General features: G+C 41.4%; 1 protein-coding gene across 2 annotated transcripts in view; it reads left to right on the top strand.

Moving 5' to 3' along the window:
- The first annotated feature begins 1,885 nt into the window (after positions 1-1,885).
- FAM47E (family with sequence similarity 47 member E) overlaps positions 1,886-24,704 on the top strand; it is a 31,779-nt gene continuing 8,960 nt past the window's right edge. For both annotated transcript variants that reach the window (XR_004437959.1, XM_033214383.1), the window contains exons 1-5: positions 1,886-2,242; positions 6,722-7,067; positions 14,224-14,363; positions 19,522-19,675; positions 22,426-22,626. Coding sequence is in view for 1 of the 2 variants with exons in the window: in XM_033214383.1 (XP_033070274.1) it covers positions 2,175-2,242; positions 6,722-7,067; positions 14,224-14,363; positions 19,522-19,675; positions 22,426-22,626 (909 nt within the window). In the remaining variant the exon portion in view is untranslated. The remainder of the gene's footprint in view (positions 2,243-6,721; positions 7,068-14,223; positions 14,364-19,521; positions 19,676-22,425; positions 22,627-24,704) is intronic.

Here is a 24,704-nt window from a genome sequence, read left to right as displayed (position 1 = left end):
CCGCCTCGTCGCCCGGCTAGTTTTTTGTATTTTTAAGTAGAGACAGGGTTTCACCGTATTAGCCAGGATGGTCTCGATCTCCTGACCTCGTGATCCGCCCGTCTCGGCCTCCCAAAGTGCTGGGATTACAGGCTTGAGTCACCGCGCCCGGCCGCAAGTATCTTTTTTGTATAATGACTTCTCTTCCTCTAGGTAGATACCCAGTAGTGGGACTGCTGAATCAACTGGTAGATCCACTTTTAGTTCTTTAAGGTATCTCCACACTGTTTTCCATAGTGGTTGTACTAGTTTATGTTCCTACCAGCAGTGTAAAAGTGTTCTCTTTTCACCACATCCACACTGACATCTGTTGTATTTTTATTTTTTGATTATGGCCAGTTTTGCTGGAGTAAGGTGATATTACATTGTTTTGATTTGCATTTCCCTTATAATTAGTGATGTCTAGTCTTTTTTCATGTTTGTTGGCCATTTTTATATCTTCTTTTGAGAATTGTCTATTCATGTCCTTAGCCCACTTGTTGATGGGATTGCTTGTTTTTTTTCTTGCTGGCTTGTTTGAGTTCCTTGTAGATTCTGAGTATTAGTCCTTTGTTGGACATATAGACTGCAAAGATTTTTCCCACTCTGTGGGCCGTTTACTCTGCTGATTATTTCTTTTGCTGTGCAGAAGCTTTTTAGTTTAATCAAACATTGTTCAGACAAATTGTTACAAATCATTCCTGCAGGACTCCACTCAGCCTAGATAACCATACCTTTGGTCCAGTTCTCACAGAATTTCTACAGAAATCCTGCCTCCTCAAAGTAATAAAAAGTTTGCATTAGCAATCGGACTAATATCAAAGATAATAAAAATTACAATTGGACTACTTATAATGATTACCTACATAACTTTCTCCATTAACTAACTCACAACAGCTCTGTGAAGTAGGCAGGACAAATATTACCACCCCCAGTTCACAGCTGAGATAATAGTACTGTGCATAATAATAATTCTTGAGGGATTCTTAAATGCTGGCACTGTGTTAATGTCTTTATATTCATCGAATATCCCCAATAATCCTATAGGTAGATACTATTATTTTCCCCATTTTCAGGCTAGGTAATTAATGAAGCTTAAAAATGTAAGTAGCCTGCCCCCAGGAGTGCATAATTATTAAGTAGCAGAACCAATGCTTATATTTAAATCAGAAACACTCAGAAGTAGTATGAGAATTTAGTAAAACCGAAACACACCCTCATGCAATCCGTACTATGTGGCCACGTGCCTACCAGGGTCAGCTGGATGGTACTTGTCTGCTAGAAGTGAGTGGAGACAGAAGAATCAACACGAGCTGGAAGGGCCTCTGGAAATCAGCTGGGGACTAGAGACAGGTGTGCAGCCCTCGGTTTACAAAAGCTGTGAGACCAAGAGTTCCAAGACCTCCAGGAAAACATCTCCCTGCTAAAAGGCTTTCCCAACCTTTAGAAATCTATTCCTTTCCCTCCCTTTCCATCCTCTTTCTCTTGCTATCTCTTTATTGCTCCTCCTGCCTTCTTCCTTTCTTTCCTTCAGTAAACTTTTTTTTTTTTTTTTTTTTTTTTGAGACGGAGTCTCGCTCTCCCGGGCTGGAGTGCAGTGGCCGGATCTCAGCTCACTGCAAGCTGCGCCTCCCGGGTTTACGCCATTCTCCTGCCTCAGCCTCCCGAGTAGCTGGGACTACAGGCGCCCGCCACCTCGCCCGGCTAGATTTTTGTATTATTTTAGTAGAGACGGGGTTTCACTGTGTTAGCCAGGATGGTCTCGATCTCCTGACCTCGTGATCCGCCCGTCTCGGCCTCCCAAAGTGCTGGGATTACAGGCTTGAGCCACCGCGCCCGGCCAGTAAACTTTTTTTGAAACGATGATGAGCAAAGGCCTGATGCAGTCTATGGCGCGTTTCGGTGGGAAGATGAATACGCCTTCCCAGCAGAGTAAAATGTGATTACACCAAGGACCGGTTCCCTCTCCCTTCCCCTGGCCAGGTCCACGTCCCCAGGCGTCGGAGAAGGGGTTGGACCGCTCAGCGGGGCGTCAGAGTTGCCAGGCGCGCGGGGCAAATACGGGCAGCCGGTGGCTGTGAGGTGTCCTAGCGACGGGGTGGCGGTAGGACACACACACCGCCCAAGCCCGGACGGTGGCCGGAGCTAAGGCCACCATGGGGGACCGCAGGCGGCGGCTCCAGCCGGGGACGTTGGCCGCGGTGCGCGAGGGCGTGAACTGCAGGTCCGGGTAAACGCTCAGTTCCGGGGCCGAGGGTGCATCCCACGCGGGCCGCGCGGGGGCGCCTGGAGACCCGAGCTTGCTGGGGCGGGGGCGAGGGTGGGGGGAGAGGTCCTGCCTGCCTTCCCTCCTCAATGCTTCCTGTATGTACAACATAATATGCTGAGATAACCAGCGCTCGGTGCTGCTCTTCGCAAAGGATTTTTCCTCCTGTCATCCTCGCAACCCCCGCCTCTCATGCTTCCTGTATGTACAACATAATATGCTGAGATAACCAGCGCTCGGTGCTGCTCTTCGCAAAGGATTTTTCCTCCTGTCATCCTCGCAACCCCCGCCTCTCACACCCCCAGGGATGTAGACTAATATCACCATTTCTGATGGGAAAGTGATGGCCGCAGGGTCCGCTGCGAAGGCTGGTTTAGCCCAGGACTCTGAGCCCTCCTGCTAACCACCCAGCCTTCTCCGGCCTAGCCAACCAACTGTTCGTCAGATGCCCCGGGGCGCCTGGAGTCCTGTATCCGGTGTTAGGCATCTGTTGCCCCTGGAGCCTTTGGCATCCAGATGGCGGCTGTGACCAAGCGGAGCCCAGGGTTGAGGGAGCGCCTGGGGTACTAGGGAGGTTTGCTAACACTTTGTACGGTTGTGGTAGCCTCACAGCAGGAACAAGAATGTTTTTGCCTTTGCCCACTCCTTGAGAATCTTTTGAGAATGGAATTCGTCTCTCTTGGAGACAGCATGATGTGGTGGTGAAGATTCCAAAGTCTAGAATCAGAAAGGCTTGAGTTGAAGGCTGGTTCTCTTCTTGTTTGGAGACTTAGGCAACTTAGGCAAGTTGGTTGCTCCTTCTGGGCTCACTTTCCTAATTATAAAATGGGGCAATAACTTAGGAATCAGCTTTCTAAGATTGTTGTGAGGATTAATGGGGATAGCACATGTAAACTTGTCACTGGCACATAGAATGTATTGTGTACTTGTTAGCAATTATTCATAGTTGTTTCTAGCAGTTATTCATAAGAGCTTCTCCCCCCATTTAAAAACTTTGTTTTGAAATAACTGTAGACTCACAAGAAGTTGCAGAAATAGTACAGAGTTCCCATGTACCCTTCCCCTAGCTGCGTACAGTGGTACCATTTTACATAATGATAGCACATTGCCAAACCAGGAAACGTCATTGGCAGAATATGCTAATTGAACTATAGACCTTACTTGGATTTTATCAGCTCTTGCACTCAGGTGTGTGTGTATACAGTTCTGTAACATTTGGTCATATGTATATACATCAAGATACAAACTGTTTCATCCCCACAAAGGAATGCTTAGTACTACCCCTTTACTGTCACTTCCTTTCCCACCCCAGCCTTGGTGATCACTAAACTGCTCTCCATTTCTGTAAGTTAGTTCTTTTGAGAATGTTAGATAAATAGAATAATACAGTATGTAACTATTTGAGACTGGCTCTTTTTCACTCATCATAAAGCCCCTGAGATCCATCTAAGTTGTGTGTATCAATAGTTCATTTTCGTTGCTGGGTAGTGTTCCTTGGTGTGGATGTACCACAGTTTGTTTATCCATTCACTTGTTGAAGGATATTCAGGTTGTTTTGGACATTACAGTTTTTGGGCTATTATGTAGAAAGCTGCTATTGACATTTGTATACAGAATTTTCTAAGCACATACTTTTTCATTTCTTTAGGATACATGTCCAGTATCCTTTTGCAATTCTTAAAGAGGGAAATATCCACATATCATGTACTAGCATCTGTGAAAACAGTAAATATTTAGAAAAACTGTTTTCAATTTATTTTATGGGCCAAGCAAGATTTTTCCTGAACCTAACATAATGCAGAGTGGTAAGCTTATTAACTATGAGAGGCCATGTCGGGGAGAGGAAAGCCCTCCCTCTATACTTGTTGCCTCACTCTCCTCTTGGAACTTAGTTTCCTTATTGAAAAGAGGAAAGTAGTAACCAGGCATGGTGGCACATGCCAGTAGTCCCAGCTACTCAGGAGGCTGAGGTGGGAGGATCACTTGAGTCTGAGAGGCAGAGGTTGCAGTAAGCCAAGATCACACCATTGCACTCCAGCCTGGGCAACAGCAGAACCCTGTCTCAAAAAAAAAAAAAAAAAAAAAAGGAAAGAAATGAGGACAGTGGCTCATGCCTGTAATCCCAACACTTTGGGAAGTGGAGGCAGGAGGATCGCTTGAGCCCGAAGTTTGAGACCAGCCTGGGCACCATAGCAAGACCCTGTCTCCTCTCTCTACAAAAACAATTTAAAAATTTAGCTAGGCATGATGGCACACACCTATAGTCCCAACTATTTGGGGGACTGAGATTGGAGGATCCCTTGAGCCCAGGAATTTGAGGCTGCAGTGAGCTATTGAGTTATAATTGCCACTGCATGCTGGCCTGAGCAACAGAGTGAGACCCTGTCTTGAAAAAAAAAAAAAAAAACAGAAAGAAAAAGACAAGTGAAGAAAGTAGACTGGATTTCTCTCAGGATCTCTGCCAGTTCTAACATTCTATAAGGTTTCAGCTCACTGCCACATGCATTCCCCATTTTGAGTTGTATGGCTGTACTTAAACAAAAATATTTGTTCTCAGATTTGATTTTGTGAAGTGCTTGGGTGCATGAGTTAGCTGTAAATATGCATAAAATGAACTTTGTAAAGACATTTAATATGGAGAGTTACTTACTAGTAGGTAATGCTGAATGGGTCATCAATCTTATGATTAGATGTAATTTCAACATCTTTCTGCCATTTAGCTATTTAAGAGTGATTTGTTAAATGCAGAGAGTAACTTTTTGTTAAGTTCATCTTTTTGTGTCCTTTCATCTAGATTTTCACAGTAGAGTTGGGTTAAGCCCTTAAAACAACACATACACATCTATGCAGCAAGTAAGAAGTTTCTGGGACTCACTAGAAAAGAATTGGGGTCAGGCTGTAATCTCTTAAAAACACTTTGTAGCAATGGGTGTAGCAAGGATTAGATTTGGTGTATAAAGACATTATAGATGAAAGGGGTCTGAAGGTGGAAGAGGCTTCAGGGAAGGACACTGAGATTCTAGAAATATCTGACTAAGGCATTGCAGTATGTGGGGATAATGAGATGCTCAGATTCCAAGTTGTGACTTTGGTGTTTGCTGGTTGTGTTAGGTTATTCAGGAGCTGGTTCTATTTTCCTTCCTGTTTGCCCATCTGTCTCTTCGATCTCATCTCTGTGCCCTAACTACTCAATGCTAGCAGGGGCTGGTGGATAAGGAGGCTGAGTGAAGCAGCTATATATATGGCCGTAGGGAGAGGTGGAGGTTGTGAATGAGAGAGCAGGTGGTTTGTCTCAAGTGGGCAACCGATACACTAATTGTGGCTCCTTGGAAAAGTGGACCTACTGTTCACAGATCTTGAAAAATCTGGCTTTTCGAGAGCAGCTGTTTTTCCTGATTATTTATGTGAACATTTTTATTTATCAGAAACTCTAGTAGAGTGATTAAGCACCTTTTTCTGGAGCTGCACTACCTGGGTTAAACTCCCAGCTCTACCATTTATTAGCTGTGTGACCTTCGACAAATGTTTGTTTTGCTTTTTAATTTCTTTGTGCTCAATTTTCTTATCTGTAAATGGGAATAATACTCATGCCTAATTCATAGGGTTGTTATGAGATTTAAATATGCAGGTATGTGTAAAGCACTTAGAACAGTGTCTGTTATATTGAAAATTCTCAATTTATGTGAGCTATTATGATTTTTATTAAAACATAAGGAGGACCAAATGACAGGTCTGTTGGCCGATGTAGCCCACGGACAGCCATTTTGCAACCTTTGATCTCCTAAGTTTAGGGGAAACCCACAGAGGTTATTTGAAGAGCCAAGGCCGTTCAGCTAGTTAGGGGCTGAGTTGTCAGTGGGATCCAGGTTCTTCCCACCCCACTGTACTCTGTCCCTTTTAGTGAAGGGAGAGGGTCCTTGGGAAAGGCAGCAACTTGAGTGTCCTTCACAAAGTGAATGGAGAGAAGTGTGGTGGCAGCTGTTGGAATAATGAATTAGATTTATATAGAGTGACATGGAAGGGTCTTTAAAATATAGTACTGGGTAAACAAGAAACAGAATAGTGCCATTTATGTAAATTAAGAGTGCATGCACACAAAAGGACGCTTCAGAATTTCAAGGAAGTGTACAAACAAAGGATATATTCCAAATCCACTAGAACAGTTTTGCTTTTGCAAGGGAGACCAGTGAGACTGCGATGTGGGGATAAAATAGACAAGAAAGCAGGAGAGGGGCCTTGTACAGAGCAGTGATTCTATGCTATGAACTAGGAATGTGATTAACTCCAGCTTCTCTAGTGAATCCCTCTTCCCCTACCCCCTACCCCAAAAGCTGGAGACCAGCCTTTTTACTACCTCCTTCTCCCACCCAAGTCCTGTGGTTAATATGAACAGGATTGTTGTATTCTAGGTACAAAGAGAATCTGTCTACCTTCCAGATGTTTCACAAAGCACAAGAATGCACTGAAGTTCCCCACTTCCCTGAACAGCCGGCAGCTGGTATTTCTAAGAAAGAGGCTGGATAACTTCAGGAAGGGCTGCCCGTCTTGCACTGGTCTGGTGACTCAGGTCCCTGTGGAGGGCTTTCTGCCCCAGATTTATCACAGAGCTCCCCAATTGGCCCCAAAGAAGAGACAGATCAAGCTGCCCAAGGAAGCAGACCTGCTTTCCAAGCTCTCGCCAGCCCAGCAGGCTCGGAAGGCATTCCTGGAGGACGTGGAGGCCCGCCTGACCCCACATCCCTTGGCGCTCTACCCGAATCTGGAAGAAGCTATGCCTGTCGAGGTGATGTGTCCTAGGGTTTGTGGGAGGGGCTTCTCTGGGGCCTTGAAAATAATTCTATCTAAATGTCTAGGGAGTCCCCATGAGTAGGTGACATATATTTATAAGAGGAGCGATGAATGTCTCCCCCAGGGCACGAGTTCTTGTGGGCCTCAGAGCAGCCTTCTGTCCTCTGCTCCCAGAAAACACAACCAGCAGCAACATGCACACTGCTCTCTTTGCTTCCTATGAAGCCCTTCAACTTACAAAGATGCCATAAACTGAAACATCTGACTTCTGTTCCCCATAATTTCTACCCATCTACTGTACTTTGCATTGTGACTTTTTGGGGGGAGGAAACAGTGAGAGGGAATTGTCTAGTCTTACTTTTGTCACTTTAGCCTGGTATTAGGAGGTGCCCTTAGGTACTTACTAACAGGTGGAAAGAATGAGACTGGAAAGGTCGTGGGGAAAATCCATCCACCTAATGGTCCAGACTAGGGCTGGACAGCAGCAGCTCTGTGATGTCACCAATGTCCCAGGCCTCTCCTGACTTTTAGCTCTGTATACTTAGTATACATCTCTTGTCTTTGTATCTCAAAGTGGCTTCCATGCTTCCAGGCATCGAGTCTGTATTTCAGAGGAGAAGAGGGAAGGGACAAAGGTTAAAGGGTGCATGCTGGCTGACTCTTTTAATTAGGCACATAATAGCTTTCCCAGTAAATATCTCTTTCATCTGACTACTCCTAGTTGCTAGGGAGTCTAGCAAATGGAATTGCAGAGTTGGGCATTGAACCTGAGCAGAACCCAGGTTCTACTGGGTTTAAAGAAAAAAGGTAGAATGGATATTGGGCAGGGAGCTAGCAGTGACTGCAACTCCATCCCCATCCCTGCAGCCTGTATTCTATACAGAGAGGACGATGGTTCAGAAAGGCAAATCTGCTCAGAGCCCTCCAGTTTCCCCTTCTCTCTCAGAGAAAGCCAGAGTTCTTGTCGGGGTCTGAAAGGCCTTGGCATTCTGCTCTCCACAGTACCCCTGTTCTGCTCCCCCTCCAACATCACCCCTGCTCCTGCCACTCCTACCACTCTGGCCTCCCTGGCTGCTCCATGGACAATATGAGCATGTCCAATTCAGCTCTCTGTTCTGGTGCCTGGAACACTTGCTCCAGATGGCTACTTGGCTTACTCCTTCACTCCCTTTAGATCGATGCTCAAATGTCTCCTAATTGGAGAGGCCTGTATAAAATAGCACTTCCCTTCCACCCTCACACTCTACTCCTTACCGTGCTCTACTTTTCACTGTAGCACTTGCCACCACTGAGCTCCTCCTACAATGAAAGCTTATAAGGGCAGGGACTTTATTTGTGTCTTTCACTGTGTACCACCAATACCTGTCCTATGGCAATAAATAATTTTGAATGAATGAATAAATAAATGATCAGTGGCAAAGAAGTCTACAGAAAGGACAGCTAGAATAGCTGATCAGTTAATTTCTCTCTGGGGCTTTCCTTCACTGCCTCCTGCAGGCCAGAGCTTCTGAGTCCATGACAAAGAGATTATTTCCACATCTCAGCTGGCACATGGGCATGGCTTGGGATTGTGGTGCTTATTTCCATATGTGACCTCCCCAAGTATGTGTGTTGGCTTCCTGCTGAAGCAGGATCTCTTATGGTGCTAAGGTGGCCATCAGAAGATCCAGGTTTAAGCCCTACCCATTTAGCAACCCCAGCAGAAAGAGAACTCACCTTTTTACGTGATCCCAGAAAAATTCGATAGCCTAATTTTCATGGATCCAACTTCAATCATGTGTCTATTCCAAAGTCAGTCACTGTGGTTCTGATTGTTCTGCGTTAGGAGTGAGGTTGGGGTCGGGCTAATTCAGACCATACGGGTTGAGAGCAGAGAGGTGGTTCTCCAAGGAAAAATCCAGATATTCATGAGAAGGAAAGTAGATAGTGGGCAGTCAAAAACCACAGAAATCCTTTAGAGGTGCTTCACTTAGTGTGGCGTTTGGGGACTGGGGTAGGCCCAGAGACATATTCCATTCTAGAGGAAGGAGAACTTTAGTAAAAAGCTGTATACCCAGTGTCTAGGTGATGGGAGGTTTATCCAAGTGGTGCTGATTATAATCCCAAAAGACATAGTCCCCAACCTCATAATCGTGAATGTTGAGATCTCCTAAGTCTAAAATCCCACAAATCACAATCCTGAAAGATTTAATTCCTGAATGTTGACATCATGAAAGCCAAATTCTGGGGAAGGGATTAGTATGTTTTTGGTTGTATGCTGGATAGTTGCATCATGGTAGGTGGACCTATTACCTTGCTATTGTCTTTATTTGGAAATTAAATATGGTTTAAGGAGATGAGTATGAGTGCCAACCTGACAAGAAGTGGACTTGTGGACTTAATTTTAGATGTCAGTTTGACTGGATTAAGGAATTCCCAGAAACATGGTAAAGTGTTATTTTGGATGTGTCTGTGAGGATGTCTCCAGAGGAGATTAGTATGTGAGTCTGAGTGGAGCAGGTCGGGAAGATCTGCCCTCAGTGTTTCAGTGCTTCAAAGATCATAGAGTAAGTGAAAATGCAGGTGAAAAATACAAGAGATCTCCTCTGCCAAATTATTCAATTGTGTATAATGTATGCCCCTTCACATATAACACCATGCTTGTCTTCAAGCATGTGACACCCTTTGTCAGAGAATTAAAAGAATTTGACAAGCTCAGCAACCTTCTGAACCAGACATTTGCTGATATTGAGATTCCTCCAGTGTTATAAGCACCTAAAATGGTGAACTATTCTTGGTTAAAGATTTGACTGTCAAGAAAGATAGACTTCTTATATTTAACACTAAATCTAACATAGAAAAACTAGTGCATGTTTCACTTTGGCTATTGGATGGCACTTTCAAGACTGTCCCCACTTTTTAAAATCAATGATATACAATTCATGCCCCTGTTGGATCTGAAAATTCTAAAACTTATCTGCTTCTTTATATATTAATGACTGGAAACAAATGAAGTATTTTATAATCACTTATTTGGAGATTTGGTGGACTGTGCAGAAGAAAATGGATTTCTTTGAACTCCGAAACCAAAATGACAGGTTTGGAATTAAGTGTAATCAAAGCTTCTAAAGTGAACCTGAAAGAGTTATCAATAAAGTTTTTTCTTTTTTCATGTAGTCCAACACATGTGGCAGAAATTCAGATGAATGGATTGGCCATGTGATTAGGCAATGGCAGAAACTTGAGTTTAAAAATGAATCATTTCATGATCCTACACCCAGAAAACCTTTAAGATTCATCCAAAAGACTTCTAGACCTGATAAACGACTTCAGTAAAGTTTCAGGATACAAAATTAATGTTCAAAAATCAGTTGCGTCTCTATACATTATCAATACTGAAGCTGAGAACCAAGAACTCAATATCATTTACAATTGCCACAAAAAACTAAAATACCTAGGAATACATTTAATGAAGGAAGTGAAAGACTTCCACAAGGGGAACTACAAAACACTGATGAAAGAATTCATAAATAATGCTAACAAATAGGAAAACATTCCATGTTCATGTAAAGGAAGAATCAATGTGTTAATATGACCATACTATCCAAAGCGATCTACAGATTCAGTGCCATTTCTATAAAATTACCAACATAATTTTTCAAATAATTACAAAAAACAATTCTAAAATTCATACAGAATCAAAAAAGTGTCTGATTAGCCAAAGTAATCCTAAGCAAAAAGAACAAAGCTAGGGTCATCATGTTACCCAACTTCAAACTATACTGCAAGGCTACAGTAATCAAAACAGCATAGTATGGGTACAAAAACACGCCCATAGGTTAATGGAACAGAACAGAGAACCCAGAATGAAAGCCCCACACCTACAACCAGCTGATCTTTGACAAACTTGACAAAAACAAACAATGGAAAAAGGACACCCTATTCAATAAATGGTGCTGGGAAAACTGGCTAGCTATATGCAGAAGAGTGAAACTCTGTCCCCATGTCTCACCATATACAAAAATTAACTCAAGATGGACTAAAGACTTAAATGTAAGACCTGAAGCTATACAAATTCTAGAAGAAAACCTACAAAAAACTCTTCCAGACATTGACTGAGGCAAAGAATTTACGACTAAGACCTCAAAAACAAATGCAACAAAAACAAAAATAGACAAATGAAAATTAAGCTAAAGAACTTTGCACTGCAAAAGAAACTATCAACACAGTAAACAGCCTGCAGAATGGGATAAAATATTTGCAAACTATACATGTGACAAAGGACTAATGTCTAGAATTTATAAGGAACTTAAACAATTCAACAAGAAAAAACAATTCCATTAAAAAATAGGCAAAGCTGGAAAGTCTCCCCAGGAGGTTAAGGCTATAGTGATTGCAACATTGCACTTCAGCCTGGGTGACAGAGTGTGAGACTCTGTCTCAAAAAAAAAAAAGAAAAAAAAAGTATATATATACACACACACAAAAAGGACATGAGCAACCACTTCTCAAAAGAAGACATACAAGCAGCCAACAAACATATGAAGAAATGCTCAATATCACTAATCATCAGAGAAAAGCCGATTAAAACCACGGTGAGATACCATCTCATATCAGTCAGAATAGCTATCATTGAAATAAAATAATAAATAAGATATTGGCAAGGATGCAGAGAAAAGAGGATGCTTATACACTGTTGATGGGAATGTAAGTTAGCTCAACCTCTGTGGAAAACAAGATGGAGATTTCTCAAGGAACTAAAAATAGAACTACCATTCAACCCAGCATTTCCACTACTGGGTATCTACCCAAAGGAAAAGAAATTGTTTTATCAAAAAGACACCTTCACTCATACGTTTATCACAACACTATTACATTAGCAAAGTCATGAAATCAACCTAAGCGTCCATCAGTGATGGACTGGGTAAAGATAATGTGGTATGTATACACCACAGAATACTATGCACCCATTAAAAGAATGAAATCATGTCTATTGTAGCAACATGGATGGAACTGGAGGCCATTATCCGAAGTGAAATAACTCAGAATCAGAAAATCAAACACCATGTGTTCTCACTTATAAGTGGGAGCTTAACAATGGGTATACATGGTCATAAAGATGGAGAAAATAGACACTGGGGCCTCCAAAAAGGGGGGTTGGGAAGATGTTGAGGATTAAAAAACTACCTGTGGGGTACTATGTTCACTATTTGGGTGACGGGTTCACTAGAAATCCAAACCCCAGTATTATACAACATACTCATGTAACATACCTGCACATGTACCCCCTGAATCTATAATAAAAAATTAAAAGATAAAATAAAAAGGTTTTTTTAAAGGAAAAAAGTAAACATGAAAAAAGTGTCATTTGTTTGCATTAGCATTCCTTACAGCTGCTGAAATTCCAGGAGCGTTTAATAAAGCTGCATCTGCCTGAAGAGATCAGTGATATTACTGACTAGTTCAAAAATAATTATAGGATACGTAAGATAAGAAGATGTTATTGCTATTGAATCACCAGTATTGTTTCTGCCAACTTTGGTGTCTATATATGAGCCCATGTGGAATGGATTTCCCTGTACCCAGAACAACATAGAAGTATGGCACAGAAAAGGGGAAAATGTAATAGGGAATTCTCATGTGAGTATATATTGAATCACAGAATAATTTTAATAAGAGCAGTGCATGTAGAAAATGAATATGAACGTATTCTCCAAGGAGAGCCCTAAAAGAAAAAAAGCAAGTATTTACTATGATGCAAGACTTCAAAATATAGTTAGCGATCATAAATGCCTGCCAGTTCTTATGGACTACCTCTGTGTAATTGCCCATAATCTATCTCTCTTATACATTTTTTTAACATGTTGAATTTTCTTCTTAGCTTTTTTTTTAGTGCCCCCCAAACTATTTTAAATTGTGTTATTTTTTACAATTCACTATGTTATGTGTTTCATCTTTGCATCAGTTTAGTGCTGGAGATATACATTGTGTAAATACTTTTATAGAGTTCTAATTCATTTCACGAATTTTTTGCAAATTTGACTTCATGAAAATGCATTGTCACAACACTGACTTTGTGTGTAAGTATTGTGGATTTATATAACAACATTGAAACTTCATCAATGAATGAAGAGATGTCCTTTTTGTTCATCTGTGTTTGTGAAAGATAGTATTTCTTGATATCTTGGTTCTTTGGGTAAGTGCACATAGAGTGGTGTCCCATAATGGTTGTTTTTTGCTTGTTTTTTTGAAACAGGTTCTCATTCTGTCGTCCAAGCTGGAGTGCAGTGGTGCAATTATAGTTCACTCTTACCTCAAACTCCTGAGTTCAAGGGATCCTCTTACCTTAGCCTCCAAGTATCTAGGACTACAGGAGTGCACCATCATGCCTGGCTAATTTAAATTTTTTTAAAATAGAGACAGGAGTCTTGCTGCGTTGCCCAGGCTGGTCTCAAGCTCCTGGCCTCATGCCATCTTCCTTCGTCAGCTTCCCAGAGCACTGAGATTATATGCCTTAGCTACTGTGCCTGGCCCCATCATGCATTTTGATTGATTTTGTCAAAAGGCTTAGGTTGTACATTGCTGTATTTCAGATGACTGAAATTATAAAGCAGAGTGCACACAATTGCCAAACATAGTGATATGCATTTATACCTACCACTTTTGGAGCTATTTCTTTATGAATATGGTTTCCCTGCTCATATTATACCCATGTGACTTTTGCTAGTATACCTGTTTGTGCTTGCAAAAATATGTATATTGTTTTTGCCCAATTCATTGTGTAAAATGGCCGATGAAGTGTTCTCTCATTTTTACATTTCTCAAATAAATCTCCATTTAAAAATTTTAAGTGCCTTTAAAATAATTTTTTTTACAATTTTTTTTTCAGAATTATAGTTTTGGGATTTTAATTTTTGGGATTGCGATTTTGAGGATTTTAGACTTAAGGGATTATGATCTTTCGGGATTTTAACATTTGGGGTTATGTCTTTTGGGATATGGTCCAAATCTATCCATAGCACCCAGCATAATACTTGGCATGGAAGTTGGTGAACAGCACTGATAGATTGAAAAGGAAAAGTGAAGGGCAAGTGTGTCTGTTTTGTTGTAGAATGGTGACTCCCTTCTTCAGCACATTTTTCTTTTCCTCTAAGACTATTTTCTGTTTGTAGCTCTTATTAAAGGTGCTGGAAGTGCTCGATCCTGACCGGAAGCTGGAGGACACATGGGCTTATTGTCAGGACACCAGAAAAGGAATGAAAGAACCCACAAAGCTTTTTAAAAAACGTTCTACCCAAGTCTACCTAGGACCGTGAGTATTGTTCTTAACCCTTTGATCATTGCTGTCACCTGATGAAACATTCTGGGAATTACCCTCTTAAAGTTTCTCATCTTTAGAATAATTCTAATGAAGCAAATATAACTAAGTTCCCAAGGAAGAGGGAAAGGAGTCCTAGGTACCACTCTAAATAGTGCTTATTTCTTCCATGGATGTGATTTATCCAGCAACGATGCAGACACAGGTGTCTATAAGGAAATTCCAGAGAGAGTCCCTCCTTATGCTTGAGGGGTAGAAACAGTGAAAGTCAGAAAATCCTTGATTTTGAGGCAGCTTCTACAACTTTCCAATTTCCTTTAATTCAAAAGTGCTCAGCATACCAAAGCACCATAGTTTTGGGGTTTCATCCTTTGTGCCCCATGAAATGTTACGGCTGGAGGGCAGTGAAGAGATCACAACTCACTGCAGCCTTGAGTTCTGGACTCAAATGATCCTCCTGCCGCAGCCTCCTGAACAGCTAGGACTTCAGGTATGTACCACTATGCCTGACCTAAGCCTTTTCTCTGAGTATAGGTCTACTGCTTGGAGTTTCCACCCATCTTTTTTTCTTAAACCATACCTGTAATACTACCTTCATTGACCCTTCTCAAAGCATTAAGCTTAACAAAAGCATCTCCCTTTTGTAACACATTCTTGATTCCCCAGTCAATATAATATTTAATTAAATAACATAAATGCAGTGATAAGCATACTGGACACAAATAGATTTGGGATACACATGTTTTTTGTTTGTTTTTGAGACAGAGTTTTGCTCTGTCACCCAGGCTGGAGAGCAGTGGCACCATCTTGGCTCACTGCAACTTCTACCTCTTGGGTTCCAGCGATTCTTATGCCTCAGCCTCCCAAGTAACTGGGAGTATAGGTGCCCACCACCACACCTGGCTAATCTTTGTGTTTTTGGTAGAGACGAGGTTTCGTCATGTTGGCCAGTCTAGTCTTGAACTCCTGGCCTCAGGTGATCTGCCCACCTCTGCCTTCCAAAGTGTGGAGATTACAGGCGTGAGCCACTGGGTCAGGCCTACATTTGACTTTTGAAATTAAAGATCTCAGTGATGGGTGCTGAAGAGTATGGTGAACTAGACAGCAGCCTATCCACAGTACCCAGACACTTAGAGGGGTGTGGACCGTGGTCAGTGTGTTTTGTGGGGGCCATGTAGAGCTTTGTTGGTCACACACATTACCTACATGGAGGTGGTTTAGAGAGAATCCACTGCATTACATTATATATGTTTTTTAGGGGAAGACACAAGGTGAGAGGTACTTTACTCTTAGGACATTTCTCGCTCTTCAGTCCACCACCTGGTAAAAGTAGGAAGGGTAACTGGATGTGCTTCTCTCAGTTTTGCCTTTCTTCCATGAGGAGCAAGATGGCCCATGGGAAGCACAATTTCTCCTTGCTTCCCTATTCTAGAGGGGAGGACTGTCCTGGTCCAGCCCTGCAGAGGACTGGGTGGAAGTCTCTGCCAGTTTCTGGGTGTCAGTTAGCAAGTCCTCTTGGACCTAAAGCCATGTCATCTATCATGGCTGCTATTAGCAGTGAAGGGGATATTTTGGCTATTGTCTTTGCTCTCTGTATTGTTTTTCAGGTTGCTCAGAACTTGGGTTGGGGAGCGAGAGGAATGTTGTATGTAGGGATCTGTGATATAATAAATATACTTGGTCTTTGTCCCCAGTTACTGACACAGGGCTCCTAAAACCCTTGGGATTTCCTGAGTGACAGGAATGCTTTTTGTTATTCATAAGGAGCCCCTTTTAGTCACTGGAGAGTTTATGCTAATGAGGTACTCAGGTTGGGGCCCCTAGATTGTCTTAGAATGTGGCTGGTCACCAGAAAGACCAAGTGATTAGAGGGTTAGAATGTTCAGTCCCACTCAGTGTGACCTCTCAGTGGAGACAGAGGGAAGCATGGCTGGAGATTAAAAATTCTTGAACATATATTTGATGAACCTCCAGATTGATGAACACGTCCAGGTGCTGGCAGGATGCAAGCGACACTAACTCCCCCTCACCAGATAATCTCTCCTTTCCTTTAGAGCAAAATGTTTTGAAAGAGGCATTCATACTCACTCAGTCTTTTTCTCTCCCAACAGCAATCAGGCTCTTATCTCTACCACTCCACTGAACCTGACCTTAGCCAAGGTCACCATTGACCTCTATGTTACTTAATCAGCTCTCAGCGATCACCATACTTGATGTATACATAGTAGCAATTGATATAATTGATTATGTCCTCTTTCTCCTAACACTTTCTTTACTTGGCTTCTGGAACATCCCTTTCATGGACCTCTCCGTAGTCATCTTTTACTGGCCACTCTTTACCTTTTAGCCTTGAAGTACTTTGGTCTTTGATGTCTTTTCAGCACATTTACTCACAACCAAGTGACCTCCTCTGGTCCATCTGTATATGGTTAATTCAATATTTGCCCTTGGATGTATAATTGGAATCTCAGACTAGACAAACCCAAAACTGAACTCTTGTTTTCTCCCCTAAACTTATTCCTACTTCTGTCTTCCCCAGTTCAGTAAATAGGAACCCCATCTTTCCAGTTTTTTCTGGAACAATAGTTGCAATCTGCCAGCAAATGGTAATGGTTTACTTTTGAAATGTATCCAGAATCTCACCTTCTCCACTACTACCAGTCTATTCCAAGATTCCATCACCTCTTGCCTGGATTATTGTAATAGCTTACTAACTGGTCTCGTGACCGCCACCCAAACCCCCCTCTCTCAAGTCTGTTTGTCACATAGTAGCTGACATAATCCTTTTAAAAACATAAGTCATGTCATTCCAGTGCTTGAGATTCTCCAATTGCTTATTTTTCTGAGAAAAATCCAAAGTCCTTACAACTACCTTCAAAGTACTATATGATTAGGTCGCTGTCACCTCTCAAGCCTCATCCTCTGCTGTTCTACTCTTTAATTACTCCTCTCCATGGGACTTTGTATTCTTTAAACATGCCCAGCACGCTCCCAGCTCAGGTCTTTGCACATGCCATTCTTTTCTGTCTGTTATCTGCATGACTTGACATTTACATGGTTTGACCCCTTTCTTCTTTTGGGTCTTTGGTCAAATATTACTTTAATAGAGACAACTTCTCTGTATAAATAAAATGCTCCCTACCATCACTCGCCATCCCTCCTGTCCTATTTTGCTTTCTCTATATCACTTATAATCACCTGGTATATGTTTGTTTACTATCTGTCTCCCCTATTCAATTGTATACTCTATGAGGACAGGGGCTTAACTTTATTTATATTTCAATTCTAATGCCTGGCACATAGTTGGTGCTTACTGGATATTTGTTGAATTAATGGATGGATAAATTAATATGAGTGTTATGAATAAAAGGTACAGGGGCTATGAATAAAAAGTAGGCTCAGGGGACAGCCTGTGGGGATGCCTCCCCGAGGAGGGCACATGTATGTTGAGACATGAAGGGGATAAGGAAATGGTGACAGCATTGCAGTCAGGTGGAACAGCTCAAGCAAAGGCCTAATGGCTGGAGGGAGCAGCATGAATTCACAGAAGTGAGAGAAGGCCATATTGGCTGAAGCTCAGAGAGTAAAAAAGGGCGGTGGGTCCCAAAGAACCTGGAGAGCTAGGCCATGCAGAGCCTTAGAGGTTGTGTCAAGATTTAAGTCTTTATTGGAGGAATAGCAAGAGGCTGTTGAACACAAAAGTTTGTTCATGAATGTCCATAGCAGCATTGTCCTTAAGAGGCATAAAGTGGCAACAGCCCAAATGTCCATCACCTGCATATGTTTGTGAACGAATAAACAAAAAGTGGTCTATGTAGACAATGGAATATTGGCCACAAAAAGAAATAAACTACTAAGACGTGCTACAACATGGATGAGCCTTGAAAACATTATGCTAACTGAGAGAAGCCAGACACAAAAGACTACATGTTGCATGGTTCCATTCAGATGAAATATCCAGTATAGACAAATCTACAGAGACAGAAAAGTAGGTTACTTGTTGCCAGGAAGGAACAAGGGAAATGGGGAAATGGTGATTATTAATGGCTACGGGGTTTCTTTCAGGGCAATAAAAATGTTCTGGAGTAAGATAGTGGTGGTGGTTGCACAACTTTGTGAATATAAAAGGGTACTCAAACACTTTTGAAGTGGTAAATTTTATGAATTTCATGGTGGATGAATTATATTTCAATTTTTATAAAGAAGCTATTGATGGTGATGAAGGGTGGCTGATTTGATATGTCCAGAGTTACATTTTGAAATGACTGCTTGGGCTGCAGTGTAGGGAGTGGATTGGGGGTTGAAGGTTGGGGGAGCCATAGGAGTTGATGATGCAGAGACACTAGCATTTTGCAGCAGTCCAGAGGGAAGGAGACAGTTACAATCTGCCAGACTTTAACTGAGCTGGATTTTAGGAATGATAGAGAAGTCAAGGATGACTCCTACTTGTCAAAGTTGCCTGAGGCTTTGGTAGACTTCAAGCGCAGTAATTTGGGCTTTTACCCAGTACATGTTTTAATAAATGGTACTCAAAATTTTAAAAATCAACTTATAATGGTAAAATGCTATATAAGTTTTAATTATTATAACTAATCACGATATACTTGTCTTTATGATATTGGTAATGAGAATGTGCTCTTTGAAAAATTAAAATATAATTTGTATGTAAGCTTGCAAGAGACTGTCAGAAATACTTGCTTTGGCTGGGCGTGGTGGCTCACGCCTGTAATCCCAGCACTTTGGGAGGCCAAGGCAGGCGGATCACGAGGTCAAGAGATCGAGACCATCCTGGCTAACAAGGTGAAACCCCATCTTTACTAAAAATACAGAAAATTAGCCAGGCGTGGTAGTGGGCGCCTGTGGTCTCAGCTACTCGGGAGGCTGAGGCAGGAGAATGGTGTGAACCTGGGAGGCGGAGCTTGCAGTGAGCCGCTACTGCACTCAAGCCTGGGCGCCACTCCACTCTAGCCACTGCACTCCAGCCTGGGTGACAGAACAAGACTCCATCTCAAAAACAAAAAACAAAAACAAAACAAAACAAAAAAACCAAATACTTGCTTTATGATTTCCTTTTGCCTCCAAAACTGTTTGAAATCCATTTGGATTCATTGTGTCTCATATTGTAATTCTTTAATGATCTTATTATCTTTAGTTCCAAGAAGACTTCTGTGTCAAATGCAAGCCAATGGCTTTATGAAGAAAAGCCACATAAAATGGATTTGCTCCATGAAAACGGTCCTCGTCCTGGTCTTCAGGAAAATGTTCACAGAGCAGTTAATGACTTCTGCAACTGGGTTACTACTTTTGTAAGTTAGTGGTGATACTTAAACCTGCTTTTAAATGTCGAACTCAAAGTTGCTTTTATTAAAAAACAGTATTGGATAAAATCTAAGTCAAATCCTCAAAGTCATAAAGGAATCATTTTCTTCTATTATATATAAATAGAAATATTTCTGGTAGATGAAATTTCTGGAAAGTTTGCAAACTTGTGGCTAATTTGAATGTTTATGTTTACATCTCACATCATTGCAGTTGTTTCATATTTTTATTTTCCATTTTAATGTCAGGACTTTCTTTTCTCTCTTTCACTCCTTCAACTCATTTTTCTCAGTTAGATTTATCTAGAAGTACTCTGGCAGGTACACCTTGTTCTAACATGCCAGGCACGGTGGCTCATGCCTGTAATCCCAGCACTTTTGGAGACTGAGGCGGGTGGATCGCTTGAGCTCAGCATTTAATACCAGCCTGGGAAATATGGCAAAACCTTGTCTCTCTTGTATTTTTGTAAAAAATATAAAAGGCCGGGTGCAGTGGCTCACGCCTGTAATCCTAGCACTTTGAGAGTCCAAGGTGGGTGAATCATGAGGTCAGGAGTTCAAGATCAGCCTGACCAACATGGTGAAACCCCATCTCTACTAAAAATATAAAAAAATTAGCCGGGTGTGGTGGCGTGCACCTGTAATCCCAACTACTCAGGAGGTTGAGGCAAGAGAATTGTTTGAACCCGGAGGCAGAGGTTGCAGTGAGCAGAGATTGCGCCACTGCACTCCAGCCTGGGCAACAGGGTGAGACTCCGTCTTAAAAAAATAAAAATAAATAAATAAATAAAAATTAGCTAGGCATGGTGGTGTGCCCCTCCCACGCAGGAGGCTGAGGTGGGAGGATTACTAGAGCCTGGGAAATCGAGGCTGCAGTGAGCTGTCATCATGCCACTGCACTCCAGCATGGGCAACAAAGCAAGACCCTGTCTCAAAAAAAAAAAAAAAAAAAAAAAAAATCTGACATAAAGAGACTTTTGACTTAGTTATCAAGGTCTTCCCTTGTGCTCCTTCCAAGACCTATGTAGTTACCTATTCCTGTTCCCTGAGTCTCTGTAGATGTCTAAATACCTGATGCTTTTCTTGGATTTAAGGTTTTAGGATTTGCATTCCATGCCCCCACCCCATCTTTTGAGTGTTAGTTTTAGTCAATGTATTTTTTTAGTACTTTTAAACATCAAGCTACTTACTTCATTGGCAAGTGACTGAAATATAATTCAGATTGGTTTAAGAGAGAGGGAAGCATCCAGATATAGTAGGAACTTCAGGCACAGCTTGATCCAGGTGCTGAAATATTTTTAGATGTTGTTCCTATCTCTTGGTTGTTGCAAGATGGACTTCTTTCTCAATCAATATTTCCCCAAGAAATGGCAAAAGTAGTCACTAAAATTTCCAAGTTTATATCCTACAAGCGAGCAACCTAAGTGAGAAGACAGCAATGCTTTTCCATTAGGGAAAAGTCCAGGGATTACTCTCACTGGACTAACTTGGGGCACATGCTTGTGCTTGAACTAACCATTATGATTAAGGAGATGGAATATGCTTATTGGCTAGGCCAGGATGCACACCTAACCCTGAAGCCAAGAGTGGGGGTGTCCAGCCCAACTGCAACAGAGTGAGAGTGAGGGACAGAGACTCCTCAGATGGTGACTGGAGCGGGGATGCTGGACGAAGCAGACGAGACCCAGTATGCCTGGTATCCAAATCACTGCTTGTCCATAATCTGTTCAGAGTGGATTGCCTGATTTCCAGAGTCCACTTCTCCTATTCCTGCTGCTGGAGGCGATTCCTGTCTCAAGGCAGGAAACTTAAGGAATCTTAGAATAAGAGCTTAGCTTCTCTGGTAACTGCCTTTAGTTTCAGACCCTGTGACCAAGCTCCCATCTTTACTGACATCCCACAAGCTAGGTCCCTGTCTCATCACCCTGTGGGCTTTTCTTCACAGCACTGGCTTGTGCTTTTCTTTCCATGCTGTTTATTTTTCACCTCATTGATTCTGCTTGCTTTATTTCTGCTTCATTATTACTTTAGCCTCCTTTTGCCTGTACTTGTCCCTTTATGTCCCTGACTCTGTTTCATGACTCCTCTCTATAAATTTTACTCCAGTCACAGTGCCAGCTGCTGGTGACTTCGTTCTCTGTGTTTTCCAGTTTGTATTTTCCAGTGTGAGATTCTATTGAGTCTAAGATCTTTTAGCCTTGAGCCATATCATAGGTAAACGCTCAGCATACAGATTAGCTGCTCTTAATGTGCCCATCTCTACTCCCACCAGCTGTAGCTGAGGGAAATAGATGGTGAAGGTTGTTCTGTGTACAGGATGCGGCTGACTAAAACCACCTCCTTCAGCAGGAGCTGTGAACCTGGCCGCTTCCCTTATACAGAGTTATGGGCAGAGAAAACACTGCCATATCTACGCAAGTCTAGAAAATACTTCTAGAGATGCCACCACTATAAAGTGCTGAAGAAGTTTGCTATCGATCAAACTGAATTTCCCTCAGGCTCGTGATTTCCCTCAGGGACTCACTGCTTCTTGCAAAGTCCTAAGCTGTCTTTTAATGACAAAGCCCTCCAAATCCCAAACACTTCTTGTCTTCAATGAATGCTGACTGAGCATTTTCCACCTCTCCCCAAACTACCTCTTTCCCTAGCAATGGCCAACTACCTCCCTTAGATTAAAGAAGAAAGCAAGGAACATTTCACTGATTGCCCTCAATTCATGCAATGTGATATTCTTCCAGGGAATTTCAGACATTGATGAAGAGTTCATCTTGAAACAGTTTGACATTGACTGTGAGACCAAACCAAGCCATGATGCGCTCCACACAATGAAGCCAAATCAGGTTGCTCTGGAGCTAAAGCGTAGTGTGGGGCTCAGTAAACTGCAGGAGCGGAAGTTCTTCCAGAAATCAGGCTATGAGAGGAAACTCCAGAAACCACAGGTAATTGCAGAAGGGGACCAGACAGAAAATCAAAGAAAATTAAGTTGTATTGAAGTCTTAAAGTTCTTGAATTCTGGTGTGTCATGGGTACTGGTTTTTTAAAGTAGAATTCTTGAATTTTTTTCATGATTAATATTTGTTAAACAAATGCATGTTTAATACCTATAATAAAGTCAGTTATACAAATGAGGCATATCATTTGGGATTATTTTTAATACCTGAATAGTCATTTTCAGAGATAATTTGTTAGGTGTTTTATATGTTGAAATACTAAAAGTCAGTAGAAATATACATGAATGGTTATTATTGCAAGAGCAAAATGCTGCAATTAATTATTGTGAATGCTGTTAATATTATGTCCAAAGATTCTTGAATTTTTGCTGGAGTCTTATTGACCACAAACCATCATTCTTGACCACATGCTTGCCTAATGATTAACAGGTTTCCTCAGCACCAAGTTTCTGTAAAGATGGAAGAACAAGGTAACAGAAAGGAGAAATAACATGCCGTGTTCCAAAGGGAAGTACTATGGGCCCCTAAACTACTATTTACTTTTCTACACAGTGTGTCACTGCAAATATATATACACAAGTCAAGTTATGTGAGTCAACAGCAGATTTAAGTGCCTAAGTTGGAGGGGAGAGCCCTTCCCTGAAAGTGAAAAACAGTATTTTATCTCTAATTGTCTTCTGCCTTTTACACATAAACTTTGATATTATACTTCCAATATTTGGGACATATTAATTTTGTCCTTTACAGTTGAACACATTTGCCAACTTATTTCAACACACATTATGTTTCTATCCTTGACTCCATTGCATAACGTTTATGAAAACTATGCATTTCATCATGAATATCAGCACTTTTATTTTTCCATTTTCCTTTCATCTTTCTAAAAGGTAAAATGCAAAATGGTATTAGACAGGTAAGTTATGTCCATCACACCTGTGGCCTGAACCACTGCTTGTCCTGATTCTGGGCTGAATAAAATTGCTCAATTCCCAGTATGTAGAAATAATTATGCAAACACCGCTTTATAAACCATGGAAGTTATTGCCAAAATTCAGCCTTTGACTGGCAAATGGAGGGTCACTATACAAAAGTTGAAAATATGTTTCCACATAGTATCTTTTTTCTTCTGACTAGAAGACTTCTTTTAACATTCCTTCCAGTGTGGATCTGCTGGTGATGAATTCTTTCAGTTTTTGTATGTCTGAAGACACCTTGTTCTGCCTCATTTAAAAAGATTCAGTGGTCACCTGTTGTCTGTTATCTGTAGGGGTTATGTTTCAAGATCCTCCAGTAGATGCTGAAACTTTAGGTAGTACTAACTCCTATATATACTGTTTTTTGATCTGATAACAGGCGGTTATGAGTGACTAAGGGTGGGTAGTGTGTACAGTGTGGATACTCTGGACAAAGAGATGATCATATCCCTGGAGGAGTGGAACAAGGATGGCTTGAGATTTCATCATGCTACAGAGAATGGCACACAATTTAAAACTTATGAATTGTTTATTTCTAGAATTTTCCATTTAATACTTCAGACCATGGTTGACCACAGGTAACTGAAAATGCAGAAAGCAAAATCATGGATAAGGAGGAATTTTGTATTTTGTGGGAAAAGAATTCTAGTTCAAAGTTAATTCACAGTTTTAAAAATTTCAGTAAAGATATTGCTTTCCTGTCTTCTTGGTTGTACTGTTTCTAGGAGAAATCTTACATCATCCTCATCTTTGTTTTTTTGGGATGTGCTTTTTCCTTGGATGCTTTTAATATTTTCTCTTTGTCACTGGTTTTGAGCATTTTGATTATCATAAACCTTGGTGTATCTTTCTTCATGTTTCATGTACTTGTGGCTTGTTGAGCCTCTTGGATTTGGGGGCCTATAGTTTTAATTAAATTTGGAAAATTTTGGACCGTATTTCTTTAAACTTTTTTTGTTGTTGTTTTTCAATCCCTTCCCAGAACTCTGATTACCTGTAATTAGGCCACTTGAAGTTGTTTTACAGCTTACCACTGCTCTGGTCAGCTTTTTAAATTCTCTTTTCTTTTTGTGTTTCTGTGGCTATGTCTTT

This window comes from Trachypithecus francoisi, unplaced genomic scaffold, assembly GCF_009764315.1.
Source record: "Trachypithecus francoisi isolate TF-2019V2 unplaced genomic scaffold, Tfra_2.0 Lachesis_group1, whole genome shotgun sequence".
In the NCBI taxonomy this organism is placed as follows: domain Eukaryota; kingdom Metazoa; phylum Chordata; class Mammalia; order Primates; family Cercopithecidae; genus Trachypithecus; species Trachypithecus francoisi.
This window is presented reverse-complemented; position numbering and strand designations above follow the sequence as displayed.